Source organism: Onthophagus taurus, chromosome 11, assembly GCF_036711975.1.
Source record: "Onthophagus taurus isolate NC chromosome 11, IU_Otau_3.0, whole genome shotgun sequence".
NCBI classification, from domain to species: Eukaryota; Metazoa; Arthropoda; class Insecta; order Coleoptera; family Scarabaeidae; genus Onthophagus; species Onthophagus taurus.
The window spans coordinates 9,490,591-9,506,721 of NC_091976.1; the positions used below are offsets into that span (position 1 = coordinate 9,490,591).

General features: G+C 34.2%; 1 protein-coding gene across 1 annotated transcript; it reads left to right on the forward strand.

Moving 5' to 3' along the window:
- LOC111429299 (piggyBac transposable element-derived protein 4-like) lies at positions 1-15,674 on the forward strand. The gene is made up of 2 exons (XM_071200404.1): positions 1-32; positions 14,081-15,674. Exons 1-2 carry the CDS (start codon positions 1-3, stop codon positions 15,672-15,674), a joined length of 1,626 nt encoding a protein of 541 aa, XP_071056505.1.
- Positions 15,675-16,131: the final 457 nt, after the last annotated feature.

The following is a 16,131-nucleotide window of genomic DNA, read 5'->3' on the forward strand; positions in this document are numbered from 1 at the left end:
ATGACTGCCCTGAGACACACCGGATGTGATAGGTTTGTAGCCAGATATAAAGCTACCAATCCTAACTGCTTGACTTCGGTTAGATAAATACGACATAATCCAGTGAACAAGACCATCTGGAATATCAAAGGAGAAAAGTTTCTGTACAAGAATAGTATGATCGATTTTGTCGAAGGCTTTGGAGTAATCGGTGTAGATTGTGTCAATCTGAATATCCTCGTTTAAAGCAGAATGAATAAAGTTTACATAAGACAACAGATTAGACTCCACCGATCGCCCAGACAGAAAACCATGTTGTTCATTGATTATAGAGTGAGAAATAGACAGACTAAGATATTCGTGGACAATTTTTTCAAATACCTTGGGGATAGCTGAAAGGATAGAAATAGGACGGTAATTGGATACCAACTGTTTAACACCGGATTTAAATATTGGAATAACGAAAGCCGTTTTCCACATACTTGGGAAAACACCTTCAAGTAAGGACTTCGAAAAAATACGAAACAGTGGCATTGACTGCTCAGTAGCAAACTCTTTTAAGAATAAAGATGGAATACCATCCGGGCCAGGACTAAACGACTGGTCAAGATGCAACAGAACGTTATGAATTGCATTAGCGGAAAACCACGGCAAAACCCCAGAGCCATGGGCAATCACTGAGCTGTCGATTGTGCCATCTACAAAAACAGACGAGAAGTAATCCGAGAAAGCACAAGAGATCGCAGAACATGAGTCAACTATGGTTCCATCAAAGGAAGTCATTGAGGCTGGCATGCCAGATGAGGAACCTCTTTTGCCATTAACAAACGACCATATCTTCTTTGGTTTCCCCAACACATCTGCCTGAATGGAACTCAGATAAGCTCTGTAATCAGCAGCTATCAATTTTGGAGAACGTTACTCCAAAATTTATAAATATACACAATTTTATATATTCCCGCTATCTGATATGCATGTCAGTTTTATTTTTATCGCGCATACTCCATCCTCCGTCTTCCGTATTTTCTTCACCAATTTCATATGTCATCGTCTTATCGTTTTGTTATCATGTCATGTCCGTTTGGTTTAAGTTTTCATTTTTAATCTGTTAACATCTGTTTATTAAAGTGTTTTTATCTTTTTACTTCATCACGTAATTGGTTTTAATTTTACTTCTCTCACACAACATAACATAACCCCATTTTGGATTTTGAATCCCTCTTCTTTGGATTTGATTCTTTGATATATTTTTTGAGAAAGCTAATATACCTTCCATTCACTAAAATTTTTATGCATGATTTATTTCATAATGATGATGGTGTTCTCAATGTTTCATAATTAGATTTATTTGACCATAAGTGTATTAATTATAGAAATAAGTTTTTTATGTAAAATATTTTTTAACATATATGTAGATTCGGCTGAGGATGACTGTTTAGTCGAAACCGGTATCGAGGAAGTTTAATAAAAAAGCAAGGAAAAAGTTATTTTTCTATTATGTCTTAAATCTAATATAATTAATATCCAATGATTGTTGTTACAATTGTGGGGCAACAGAATAAAACGGATTTCTTTAAGTGGTTTTATAAAAGGTAAAAATTTAGACGAATTCTTTACCTGATCTGAAAACAAAATTTAGACGGATATTGTGTCGATGTAATAAATGTCTTCGCGGTCTTTAAAAAAAGTAAATGCCAGAGAATCTATGGAATAAACTGCAACCCATGAACTTGTGTACAAGGTGTGCAAATTTGGGTGTTATTATAGGCTATCTCAGAAACTATAAGAGATACGAAAAAAGTAGGTGCCATGTCCCGGTCTCTTTTTTCGAGACTGACCCAATCCCGCAAACACCAAACCTCTATCTTCTTTTGTTTTTAAGTTATAGCCAAAAAGTCAAATTTTGATGATTTTTAAAAATGCTCATATTTCGTTTATTTTTGAAATTAGAGAAATGGAGTTGATACGTTCTTAAGACATTTTTTAAGTAGAATATACTGCCGTTGAAAAATTTTAAAAATATTTGATGATTTTTGAGATACAAGACAAAGTTGTAGTTTTTTAAATACAAACTATAGTAAATTATGGTGTTACTGAAAAGAGCATATTTTTAGCTTTCCAATGATGTAATGCACGCATGGTGTATTTGGGGAAAATAAGCGTTATTTTTTAATTCTAAAATATTAAAGATTAATATTCAAAATTTTAATTATAGTAGGCGAGGAATAGTATATTATTCAACAAGCGTATAATGGCGGCTGTCACCCATGAAGACGAAGTAATCTGAGTGGGTAACATCCATTATACGCAAGTTGAATACTATACTTTATCTACAACTATTTAATTTTGAAAAAAAAAATCAAAAAAAGGAAAAAAAAAACTTGATAGACATTTCAGACATAACCTCAATATAAGAAAGCTGTCATTTCTGTTAATATTTTATTTTTTTGATTAGTAGGCCGTGTCAGAACTGTGGAATAATGGCTTCATTATTCAACACTTTGTCAGTCATGAGTAATGGGTGTCATTACCCGTCAAAAATCAAATGTATAACGAATAGATAATTCAATAGTTGTAGATAAAATATTAAATGCCACTTACAAGGGAAGTATCAGAACTGTCCCTCACCGATTTTGTTGAAATTTGGTACAGCGATAGTATGGCCAAAAATAAGCTTTACGTATTTTTGTATACGTGCTAATAAAGCCCCTGGGACGAGTTATAAGGGTTGGAAATCGGGGCGAAATATATATATTCGCTTATATTCTGAGAACGAAAATAGCTATCGAAATGTGGTAAATGTAAACTGATATTCATTATCAAAGAGCTTTCCATTGATATATCACACATATATCTGAGGGCTTCAGGTGGTAAACTACCCCTAGTTTTTTGGAATATTTTAAAAACTACCCTGTCGATTTTGGCGATATTATGTGTCCTTATAGTACGTTTAAAAATATTAATGACGTGTTTTTTCTTATTTGCCTCTGACCATCCCCTGCAAAATTACGGGGTATGATAGATAACCCCTTTCCTTAAGAATAATGTGATAAACTGTAACACTTTTGAACAATATTTTGAAGAAAACCATAAATTAGTTGTAAATTAAGATTTACGCAGTAAAGTAAACCCTATATGACATTAAGGGGTGGCTGGGGTTAACTACCCTAACCACCCCAAAAATATTTTTTTTTTGCGAAAATTTTGTCGTTTTTGGTGCAATTTCCCACGATGATTTTTTTATACGTTAAGGCGCGTACACATACAGCGAACGAAGGCGAATGAACGGTCGAGAACGAATTCTTTCGGTTGATGTGTACGTATCAACGAACGCGTTTGAAAGTGTTTGTTCACATTCGTTGCAGTTCGCTTGCGAGGCGGTAAACTGGTAAACATCAAAGGATATTTGCCATAAAAGTCGTTCGAATTTGTTTTAATGTGTACGTGGTTTTGTGGCGATTGGCCGAATTCTTTATTTCAGTTCATAGTAGAGTTGCTGATAGTTTAAAATGGAATGGAGTAATTCTAAGGCTCTGGAACTCATTAATGAGTACCGCAGTAATGAATGCCTGTGGAATCCGGTTGAAAACGAATATAAAAATAAAATTAAAAAAATGGACGCCTGGAATAAAATTGATAAAAATCTTAATTGTGAAGCAGGCGAAGCAAAAAAAAAATGGATTCCCTTTTAAGTTCATTCAGGCGAGAACGACAGAGACACGAACAAACTATGAAAACTGGCTCTGGCACCCGTGATGTGTATATTATTGTTGGCAATAATGAAAATCATGGAAAAAATGTTTTAAACACAACGATTGTTTACACCATGCACAAGTTATAACAGCTATATCTCCACAGATAGGGGACGTAGATTTTTCATTGGAAAAGCAAACCTCCCCGGGATTTTCAAACTGTACTGGTCTTTCCTCTATAGAGCCTGATTCAGAGTAAGTGCCTTATTTTTTTTTAGCCACACTATGGGTAGTACTTGCAAAATATTTGGCAGTAATATGTTTTAGGACATTCTCTACACGATGGTGATATCACATTTTCAATTGGACTGTCAACTTTTTTTTTAAATGGAATGCCAAAATTTTTTTTTATTATTGAGATCCTAAAAACATTCTTTTTACGATAGTATTTTGTTTTTCTTAAAAATTCATTTCTTTCCCCATCAAAAAGCACCCTAACATTTTAATCTAGTAGCGCATGAATGTTTTACACTCGATGTTATTTTTGTCCAAATAAATAAATGAGTAGATGTTTATTACAAAATAAAGTTTGATTGTTTCTTTTGTGTCTAGCGCTACTTGATATTTGGACAAAAATAACATCGAGTGTAAAACATTCATGCGCTACTAGATTAAAATGTGTACTTTTTGATGGGGAAAGAAATGAATTTTTAAGAAAAACAAAATACTATTCGTATAAAGAATGTTTTTAGGATCTCAATAATAAAAAAAAATTTTGGCATTCCATTTAAAAAAAAAAGTTGACAGTCGCCATTTTGAAAGAATTCGTCCAATTGAAAATGTGATATCACCATCGTGTAGAGAATGTCCTAAAACATATTACTGCCAAATATTTTGAAAGTAGTACCCATAGTGTGGCTAAAAAAAAATAAGGCGCTTACTTTGAATCAGGCTGTATATCCAGATACAAACCGGGCGTATTTAAAAACATTAATAAATCGTGGGAAAGACAACTGGTTATGCGTTAAGGATTGCAATTTTAAAATATTATCTCACTGATGCAAATTGACATCGTACTGGTAGAGAATAACTTGATCAGAAAATCTTATAATGAAATTTTCCCATATTCTAAAACCAAATACATCCAGGGGTTGAATTTGACCTGTTGTCTACAAGAATCTAGTAATAGTAATGATTTGGGTCCGGTGTTTGGGAAATAGACATTTTGTAGCCAATTTTTCATATGAGCAGAAGTCAGTTTACCAGACTTTGATGCTAAAACGAATATGTTATCTGCTTTGAACATTGTATTTATTACCCTCGGTCCAAACGTACCAGAGGATTCTTTTAAAACAATGAAAAGAGGAGAAAGTAGCTTTCCATTTCCAGATATGATGGGTTGAATTGTGTAGCTATGTGTTGTCGATGACACCAGCTGGACCACGCTTTCCACGGTTTTAACCCCTAAAATTTTAACCCCTAAAACCCCTTTTAAATAAAAATAAATTAAAAAAAACTAAACTAACAATGTAGAATACAATTTGTGATACTTAACCATTTTTTTTCAGTTGCTTTATAACTCATTATTAATAAATATTTCTATAATTATTCTAACTTTTGTGTTATTTAAATAGAATAAGAATAAAAAAGCTTTTTCTGTAGGAGTATGAAAGTTATTAGCGAGAATATATTTTCTACCCCAAACTTCTAACCCTTGTAACTTCTTACAATAGTACTACCTAACGTATAAAAAAATCATCGTGGTAAATTGCACTAAAATCGACAAACAATTTTCCGGAAAAAAAAATTATTTTTGGGGTGGTTAGGGTAGTTAACCCTTAATGTCGTATAGGGTTTATTTTACTGCCTAAATCTTAATTTACATCTAATTAATGGTTTTTTTCAAAATATTGTTTAAAAGTGTAACAGTTTATCACATTATTCTTAAGGAAAGGGGTTATCTATCGTACCCCGTAACTTTGCAGGGGATGGTCAGAGGCAAATAAGAAAAAACACGTCATTAATATTTTTAAACGTACTATAAGCATACATAATATCGCCAAAATCGACAGGGTAGTTTTTAAAATATTCCAAAAAACTAGGGGTTTACTTATAGTTTACCCCCTGAAGCCCTCAGATATATGTGTGATATATCAATGGAAAGCTCTTTGAAAATAAATATCAGTTTACATTTACCACATTTCGATAGCTGTTTTCGTTTCCAGCCTATAAGCGAATATATATATTTCGCCCCGATTTCCAAACCTCATAACTCGCCCCAGGGGCTTTATTAGCACGTATAAAAAAATACGTGAACCTTATTTTTGGCCATACTATCGCTGTAAAAATATCAACAAAATCGGTGACGGACAGTTCTGATACTTCCCTTGTTAGTTACTGTAGTGACGTGAGTTTACTGACCATTTCATTCATGAATTTTTCGAAACGACATTCCCGCTTAAAAATTCCTCATTATCTTTAAATACATAAAGCGATAAAATTTAAAAAACGATTCTTTGAAAATGATAGATAAGGCTCCATATTCCATATAAACATTATTTCAATGGAAAGTCCGCTGCCCAGCTTATGATCCCTAATCTTCAGATTGTTGTTCTCTTTATTGTGCTAATAAGAAACTTACACTCTTTACACTCGTCAATCAGTAGTACAACAAAATATCAATTAATTAATTAGAATATAATAAAACGACCCTACAAACCACAAAATTGCAGTATACAAAAAAAGAGAAAATGAATCTCAAGCACTAAATAGGTCTACGGAGGTCTCAAGAAATTCGCGTATAGAATAGAATCCCGTCTTTAGCAAGAATGTTTTTAACTTCCCAAGCAACTCGTCCGCTGGAAGAGCTCTCACACTATGTGGCACGTGATTATACAATTTTTGTCCCATGTATATAGGACCTGATTGTGTCTTGCATAACCGCGCAAAGTCTCGGTAGAGGTCTTCTCTCCCACGCGTTTCATACGGGTGAATATCACCCTGCATCCTTAAGGAGTTCATGCTCTCCAAGATGTATCCCACGCAGCGAAGGATGTACAGAGATGGAATGGTGAGTATAGACTGCGCAATAAAAGCATTTCTGCAATCATCACGATAACCTAAACCCTACTATTCTTATCGCCCTGCGCTGCAGCCCGAACATGTGAGCAGCTTCAGGGGCTGCTCCCCATGCTAGTATAGAGTAAGACAGTATGGAATGAACAAATGCAAAATAAGCACTTTTTACTGCTTTTGGCGTAACAGTTACTGCAAGCCGCCTTAGGAGAAATATATTACGGTTAACCTGTTTGCCCATCTCCACACTATGTTCGTGAAAACGCAACGCAGGAGCGGCGATGAGAGGCCCAAAAACTTGGTTACATCGGGACAAGGAGCGTCAATCTGCCTCAATGTGAACGGAAGTGTGACAGTTTTATTTTCATTAAGACAAAGCTCGTTCGCAAGGCACCAGTCCCGCGCCCTCGACAGAGCCAACTCAGCCCCACTAGCAGTATCATCCCGATTTCTATCTCTTATTAAGACTGTAGCATCATCAGCATATAGGATGCAATCACAGTTATCAAGACCTGCTTTTATGTAATAAGCAAAATCATTGAAGAACAACATAAATAAGAGAGGGCCCAAGATTGATCCTTGTGGTACCCCTCTCACTATCGGCAAGGAGTCAGATGTAGAGTTATTAACTCTTGTCACCTGCGTCCTCCCGTTTAGATATGAGTGAATGAGACTGATAGAAAGATCATCAAAGTGATATATATTTATTAATTTATGTATTAGAATAGTATGCGATACACAGTCAAAGGCACGAGACAGGTCCAAGAACAAAGAAATACAATACTCGCCATTCTCGAAAGTATCCATGCAAACATTCGTTAACTTTATTATTGCACATTTACTCCCCTGAAATCCAAATTGATTATCATACAATATATTATATTTTTTTACGTGAGACATTATTCGATTATAGATCGCTCGCTCATACACCTTGGAGAACACGGGAAGGATGCTAATCGGTCTATAATTAGTGACCTCGCTCTTGCTACCACTTTTAAACACCGGCACAGAGGCTTTCTTCAGGCTGTCAGGGAATATTTCCTCCTTAAATGCAGTATTAATTAATTTACATAAAGGAAGAACATATAAGCTTATGTTATTTTTTATGAAGTTAACTGACAGGCCGAAGATATCTCTAGATGGACTATTTTTTAGGCCGCGAAAAATTTCGCGAACCTCATTGTGTGTTACTGCCTGCAAGCTAAACATATTAAAATTACTCGGAATAGTGCAAACACTGGTATGATCATTTCGTACTCCAGTTAAGTTTCGAACAATAGTTACAGGCATGTTCACAAAATAATTATTTACTTCATCTGGATTCAGATCCAAGCACTGACTCTCTCTGTCCCTCCGCTGAGCATAAATCAGTTTCCATGCGGCACAAGATTTGTTACTTGAATTTTCGATAAAAGAGCTAGTCGCGTTAATTTTCGCTTCGGATATAGCTTTCCGATAGATAGCTCTTGTAGTGTTTCGTAAATGAAGTAAGTTATTTGTTTTATGCAATTCGACTATGCAATTCACAAAGCAGGTTGTACCTAGACCTCAAGTGTGATAATGGCTGGTTAAACCATTTTACACTGCCATCAGTGGACCTTGACACTTGACGGCGTAAGGGAAACGCCACATAGAAAGCTTCCAGGATATGTTGGAAAAACAATTCATATTTAAAAATAATTTAATTATTTAATCTTCCTCTATCTCACCCAATTTCAAAAGAAATGGTTGCTAATATGAAAAAACTTCTAAATCTCATGGTTGGGGAAAACTGGGAAGATACTTACAACCAGTAAGTTTAGTAGAAGAAGATGACACAGTCTGTGACTGTTCAGTTCCCGAAGTTGTTGTTCATATTTAATTATTCATTAATTAATACGTTTCTCGTATTTTTAATAAACAAACTTTATCTACAAATCATTTTTTATTGGTGAACAAACACTATACTACCGACCTTTGATACATAGTGTAACTTTCCCGAGGTATATTAACAAAACAAATCGTTTGACACATGTCATAATATTGGTAAGTTAGAATATCATCTTCATATCGTTAAATTTTGCGGTTGGCGATAAAATGTTGTATGCAACACGTCAGCAAAGTGTCTTTATCGAACTCGCTTGTTTACTCGCCTCGCTCGCTTCGCTCGCTCGACTCGCAAACTCAGACTCGTTCGATAAAGCATCACTTTGCCGACTTGGTACATAAATAACTATTTCTATTGGTTATATTAAAAAATTACCGCTTTAATTAATTATTTGTGAAAATAAAGGCGGTCAAACTAGTAGTTCTAAATTTAATTAAAAATTAGTATTTGACCAAACGATCAAATACTAGACGAATTGGTTGTTGTATAATCTCACAAGTATTTATATTTGATTAATAAAATGGAAAAATGTCTAATACCTATTTTTAAAATTTATATCTTTCCGTTTAAATTGTTTAGTATTTGACCAAAACTTTTATACTTTAAAAGTAAGATACAATCAGTTTAAATATGCGGTCAATTACTGATTCTTCTTTTGGTCATTTATAGTACAGAAACAGGGCAAACACTGAGTTTTTTAACCGATTTTAAATTTTATAAATAGTTAAGCCTAATAAAAAATATAAAAAGTGTAAATGTTTTTTTATTTTTAACAATAAAAGTAATTGAACACACTTAAGCAGTAATCAATCTGTAAAATTGGAGGATAAAAGGTTGGTCAAACACTGACTCTTATAGTGGAAATCTAAATTTTCCATATAGATTTTCAATTTTTTGATAATAATTGACCACTATAAGAGTCAGTGTTTGACCAACCTTTTATCCTATATATTATGATATATTATTTATACATTATGATTCATATTGTTTCATGTAGATTGTATGCTACTCTTTATTTAACGTATTGTTAATTCATATTAGATCTCAAACATAGCGTATTTTTTTTTTGTTCTTGCTTGGTACTTACATAATTGAATAGTTTAATTAATTAGTTTAATTAGTACATTTAGATTGTGCATTTTATTGCTGTTTACTCTTTGTTATATTTATTGCTTTACTAAAGTGTTCTGCCTTGTCTTATGATTAAGTTTGCCAATATGAATATCAGATCATTACTGTCGGGGTTTTCTATATTTTCGGACTTTGTGTTGGAACAAAATTTTGATGTTGTATTAGTATCTGAAACTTGGATATCAGATGATTTTATGCTGACAGCGTGTCACGTTCCAAATTATTATTTTATTCACCAACGTAGAATTACAAGCAAACGTGGCGGTGGTGTTGGTATATACATTAAAACTAATTATAAGTTTCATGGACTTGGTGTTCCCAGTTTTGAGCATTTGGAACAGTTGTGGATTTCAGTCATTTTTAAAAATATCAGGTACTGTATTGGTGCATTGTATAGGCCTCCTTGCTCGGCTTGTAGTGAATTTTTTGATACGTTTGATGAAACTTTGTACCTTTGCTCATTCCACAGTGTGATGAGTTGATATGTGCTGGAGATATTAATATTGATTTGATGAATCCCAATCATGGTCACGCAGTTGGTTTTTCAGAGATACTTGAAGGTTATGGTTTGCTGCAGCTTGTTAATGAACCAACTCGCATTACACCTGCTACTGAGACGCTTATCGATGTTGTGGTTACATCTTGTGTTAATGTTTCTGTTTTATCACTTGAGTCTCTTCATGACCTTACTGATCATGAACTGATATATTTTTGCATTAGTGTTCCTGATGAGGGGAGGAGCCCGGTGATGAGAACTTACAGAGATTTTTCTGCATTTAACTTGAATTTTTTCACGTTAGATCTTCAATCGCAGCCGTTTGACCTTGTGTATGGAATTGATGATGTTGAAGTGAAATTACGGTACTTTAACCATTTAATTTTAGCATTATTCGATGCTCATGTACCTGTAAAGACGGTGAGGCTTAGCAAAAAATCTGTCCCCTGACTTACTCCCCTGCTTAGAGACATGATTAAGTTTAGAGATAGTCTTTACAGCAAATACAAAAAGTCTAAAACTGATCTAGCACTTAATGAATACAAATCTTTTAGAAAACATGTTGCTTGCACAATAAAGACCGAGCAGAAGGCGTACTATGAATCATCTTTTAAAAATAAAAGTTCTAGGGATCTCTGGAAATCACTAAGGCATCTGAATGTTATCAAATCAAAAGAGCGGGTACTTCCATAACATTTGAATGACGTTGCAGTTATTAATGATAACTTTTTACAAGCTGCAGTAAACTCAATGATCGCTGATCCAGACTTAATTCAGGCTTATACTACTACGAAAAAGTCTACCTTTAATGAAATGTTTGGTTTTGTGCCTGTCTCGGAGCATATTGTAGCGGGCCATTTATTGAATATCAAATCTGGCTGTGTGGGATATGATGAACTCTCAGTTGTGATGATACATTACTGTTGTCCCTTCATCATTCCTTACGTCACACATATTATTAATATATGCTTATCGAGGTCAATCTTTCCAAAATGTAGGAAGAAATCTTTGGTAACACCTTTGCCAAAGATTAAAAATCCTATGACATATCGGACCTGCGACCAATTAGTATTTTACCTGTTTTGTCTAAAGTATTAGAAAAAATTATGAATGACCAAATTCGGGAATTTGTCGATAAGCATAATATTTTGCCTAGGACACAGTCTGGATTTCGTGCTAACTACAGTTGCGATACAGCATTAACGCATATAGTTGATGACATATTGTTTGCGGCGGATCAAAATAGGCTTACTGGATTAGTTTTGCTAGACTACAGTAGGGCCTTTGATACTGTCAATCATAGAATGTTATCAGCTATTTTATGCTTCATTGGGTTCAATGATTCTGCTGTAAGCATGATTGATAGTTATGTGTCAGACAGACAACAAGCCGTTAAATTGGGTGTTCGGAGATCTGAACTGCGAGGCTTGAAATCAGGAGTGCCACAGGGTTCTATCTTGGGGCCTCTACTATTTTGTATCTACACCTCTAATCTGTCGACAGTTTCGAAATATTTAGAGTCACATTTTTATGCGGATGATTCCCAAATTTATCTATCGTTCCTGCCTACATGGCCACTGCTCAAGTTAAATTGAGTGAGGACATCAATAATTTGATAGATGTATCCACTAAACACTCGTTACGGGTAAATTCAAATAATTCAGTGGTTATGCTCTTTGGCAGGCGGAGTGCACGAGACTCTATTGCAGAAAATTTTAAAATCAACATTGGTGGGGAATGTATTGGTTTTAAGGAGTGTGCTAGAAATTTAGGATTACAGCTCGACTCGAATCTTAGGTTCGAAAAGCACATCCTGAACAAAACAAAAATCTCATTTGCTGCTTTGAAGCTCATATACAGCATGAGGAATATTTTAAATCGCAGCACAAAGGTTATGCTTTGCGATTCTTTAGTGCTGAGTCATTTTAACTTTTGTGATACAGTATATCATAGTTGTCTGAACTTAAAAACATCACAAAGGATTCAGCGTGTTCAGAATTCATGTCTCCGAATGATTTTCGGGCTTCGACGAGGGTGAAATATCTCACACAGGCTGATCGATCTTGGGTGGCTGAATATGTTTAATCGTCGTATATACCATATGGTTTCATTTTTTCATAAGTTACTGTTGCTTAAATGTCCATCTTATTTGTATGATAAGATTAAATTCCGCACTGATGTCCATAGCTTAAATGTTCGAAGCAAGGGTATTGTGACACCACCGCTGCATGTGACTACATTATTTGAGCGATCATTCTCTTACAACTTACCGACATTTTATAATAGTTTACCCCAATCATTGCAAATGATTGAGCTTGATAATGAGCTTGCCGGCGTTTAAAGTAAAGATCAAAAAATATTTATATGGAGAACAGTGTGATCATATACAGGGCGGGACACGTGGAATGCGATGATTTGGTTTTGCTTTTTATGCAAGTATATTATTATTTCTAAAAATTTTTTTTTTCTTTCGTTTATTTTTAATTGGTGAGCTACTATTATTATTAGTTTTTTTTGTACCTAGTTTAGTTTTGTTTTCTTTTTGTTTTTTTTATTATTATTATATTTTGTTTATTTTTATGGCAGGGTTGAGTCGAAGAGAAGACGATTATCTTAACTTCGCCCTTGCCAACCAGTTATATTTATATTGTTATTTTGTGAAATGCCATTCTAGTAAAGTTTATAGTTATTATTATTATTATTATTATAACACTCCAACCAATAAAATTTCTAAACTAATCCAAAACTTCTTTTATAAACATTTTCACAACAACTTCACACACACAATCAAAAATTCTACGGATCTAATAAATAAACTAAAGAACTTCAAAATTAAAAACCTTAGTAAACTAATTTCTTTCGACATAAAAAATTTATACTCTAACGTTCCAATCGATAAAACATTATCTATCGTCAAAAAATACTTGATCAGTTCACAGGATATCAATAAATTAAACATATTAGAAATTAATAGTTTCATTGGTCTTTTAGAGATTGTATGTGGTCAGAACTTTTTTACCTTTAACAATAAATTTTACAAAATGAAAGACGGTTTGCCTATGGGCTCACCTATTTCAGGTATTCTTTCAGATATTTATGTTAATGAATTTGAAAAAGAACCATTTTCAGATAACAACCATTTTTTCAATAAGGATATTGCTTTCTATGCCAGATACGTGGATGATTTAGAATTTACCCTCGAAAAAGAAAATAATTATAAAATTAATTTCCTAGGTTTGGAGGCTTCTAGAAACGAGGAAAATATTATCAACTTCAATGTTTTTAGAAAACCCACTACCACAGATTGTGTAATACCAAAAAATTCCTATTCTTGTGATCAACATAAATTTGCCAGTTTTCGCTTCTTTTTCAATAGAATTTATAACGTTCCTTTAAACAATGACAACCTCAACCTTGAAATAAAGAAGATTTTAAAAGTAGGACTCAATTATGGTTTTTCTATAAAAGATTTACAAAACATTTACTATAAAGTACACAACTCACAAATTACTAAATTAATCTATCCTCACATTACCATTACCACCCATCTATTGTTAACCCTAGAAGGTATACCGGGGTTACGTGTGACCCCAATAGAATTGAATTTTTTCGCTTATATTCTTATTTCGCGCTTGGTGGCGCTGATAGTTTAGGTAAGGTTAGTAGACTGTGAATAGTATAAACACGTGCAGTGAACCTTACGTTGCCGATTATCGTTTTCTCAATAAAAATTATTTGGGGTTGTGAGTGACTCCAGGATACGTTTGCGTATTGTAAAATAATACTATTTGTAATTTCGTGTGATAGAATATTTGTGAAACATGTCTAAAAAACCGTTAGTGCTCTAGATCCGGACTTTGAAAAAACTGTCCTACAATGGTACAATGAATCAGAAAGCGATGTGGATGACAATTTTGCAGAAAGTGACGGCGAGGACAAGGTGGAAGAGTTGTCGGAACACATCGATGACACTTCTTCTGAAGATGATGAGTTTGAAGAACGTCCACTTCAACGTGATGGAATTTTGAAGGGCAAAAATGGTTTTGCATGGAGTTCGCGAGAACCTGCAAAAACCAGAACGCCTTCAAGAAACATCGTGGTAAAGGTACCTGGAATAAAGAATGCACGTGTAGTTATTAGAGAAATAGATGCTTGGGCTATTTTATTCACACCTACAATTTTAAATGAAATTATAACTCATACAAATGAAGAAATAGAAAGACAAGGTGTCAAATACCAGCCAGGTACGAAATACGTACATCCTACAGATAATGTAGAAATCAATGCCCTATTAGGCCTTTTGTACATAGCTGGTGCTCGAAAAGATGCACATCTATCTGTACAACAAATGTTTTCTTCACAAGGACCTCAAATATATAGATGCATTATGCCTGAAATACGTTTCAAATTCTTATTGAATTGTCTAAGATTTGACGATAAAGAAAAAAGAAATCGTGAAGACAAATTTTCACCGATAAGGCAAATATGGGAGGATTTTATAGAAAATTGTACAAAGAGTTACTCTCCTCACTGCTACGTAACTATAGATGAGCAGCTACTTGGTTTTAGGGGCAAATGCCCGTTTCGTGTATATATAGGATCTAAACCTGACAAATACGGAATTAAGGTTGTATGTATGTGTGATTCGCGTACATATTACATGATAAGTGCTATTCCATACATTGGAAAAAACACCAATCCAACCAACGAATCTGTTCCAATGTATTTAGTGAAGGAGTTATCCAAATCTATTCATGGAACAAATAGAAACATTACAATGGATAACTGGTTTACGTCTGTTCCATTAGCCAAAGAAATGCTTAGCAGCAAAGATTTAACAATCGTGGGAACAATAAGACATAATAAAAGAGAAATACCACCTTCTTTTTTACCTTCTAAGAATAAACCCGTACTAACTTCCGAATTTGCTTTCTCAGACAAATTGACGTTGGTTTCGTTTACACCAAAAAGAAATCAATCTGTCATACTAATCTCGACCATGCACGCTGACAAGAATGTTAACGAGGTTTCGAAGAAACCAGAAATTATTGAGTTTTACAACTCCACCAAAGGTGGAGTAGATACATTCGATCAGATGGCTCACAACTACACCGTATTCAGGAAAACAAGAAGGTGGCCACTTAGATATTTCTATGGGATGCTTGATCAAGCCGCGATAAATGCCTTTGTGTTATATAATGTGTCGCGTAACGCTAGCAAAATTACCCGAAATAAATTTTTGCAATCACTTGGACTGCAACTAGCTAAACCTTGGATGGAAAGTAGGCTCTCCAAAAAGATATCCGGTAAACTGCAAAGTGAAATACGAGAAGTACTGGGACTAACACATATTTCAGAAGAGGAACAGCTTGGTCCAGCGCCAAAAAAACTCAAATACATATACTCAACTCTGTATATGTCCTCGTTCACGTGATCGAAAATGCAGAGTTGTATGTTATATGTGTTCCAACAATGTATGTAACGAACACCGTACTGATATTTGTCTAAACTGTAAGAGAAATACTTAAAGTTGCTATCGGCTTCACTAAATAAACGTTTAAAAAATTTTATTTTATTTTTCCTAAATTAATTTCTGGGGTAACTGGTGACCCCAAGTATACGTTTTCAAGTGTGTTATTTTGGTATACCTTCTAGGGTTAACCCCGTTAAACATAACTTGTTGAAATTTGGCCTTGCCGCTGCCTTTGTCTCTCAAAACAAAATTCATAAACACCTTTTTAACAATAAACATCAATTTAACAAAGAGGAGCTGAGTGGTATTTATGAAATCAAATGTCCAGATTGCGATAAAATTTATATTGGTCAGACTGGACGCAGCATTTAAAAAACGTTTTAAAGAACACCTAAGCAAAACCTCATCTGCAGTTTAG

Bases quoted from the DNA above. Each gene is read 5' to 3' on its own strand.
- LOC111429299 (XM_071200404.1), top strand. From the start codon at position 1: ATGACTGCCCTGAGACACACCGGATGTGATAG. The intron at 33-14,080 runs GTTTGTAGCCAG...AAAAACCGTTAG, and splicing joins AGACACACCGGATGTGATAG to TGCTCTAGATCCGGACTTTG.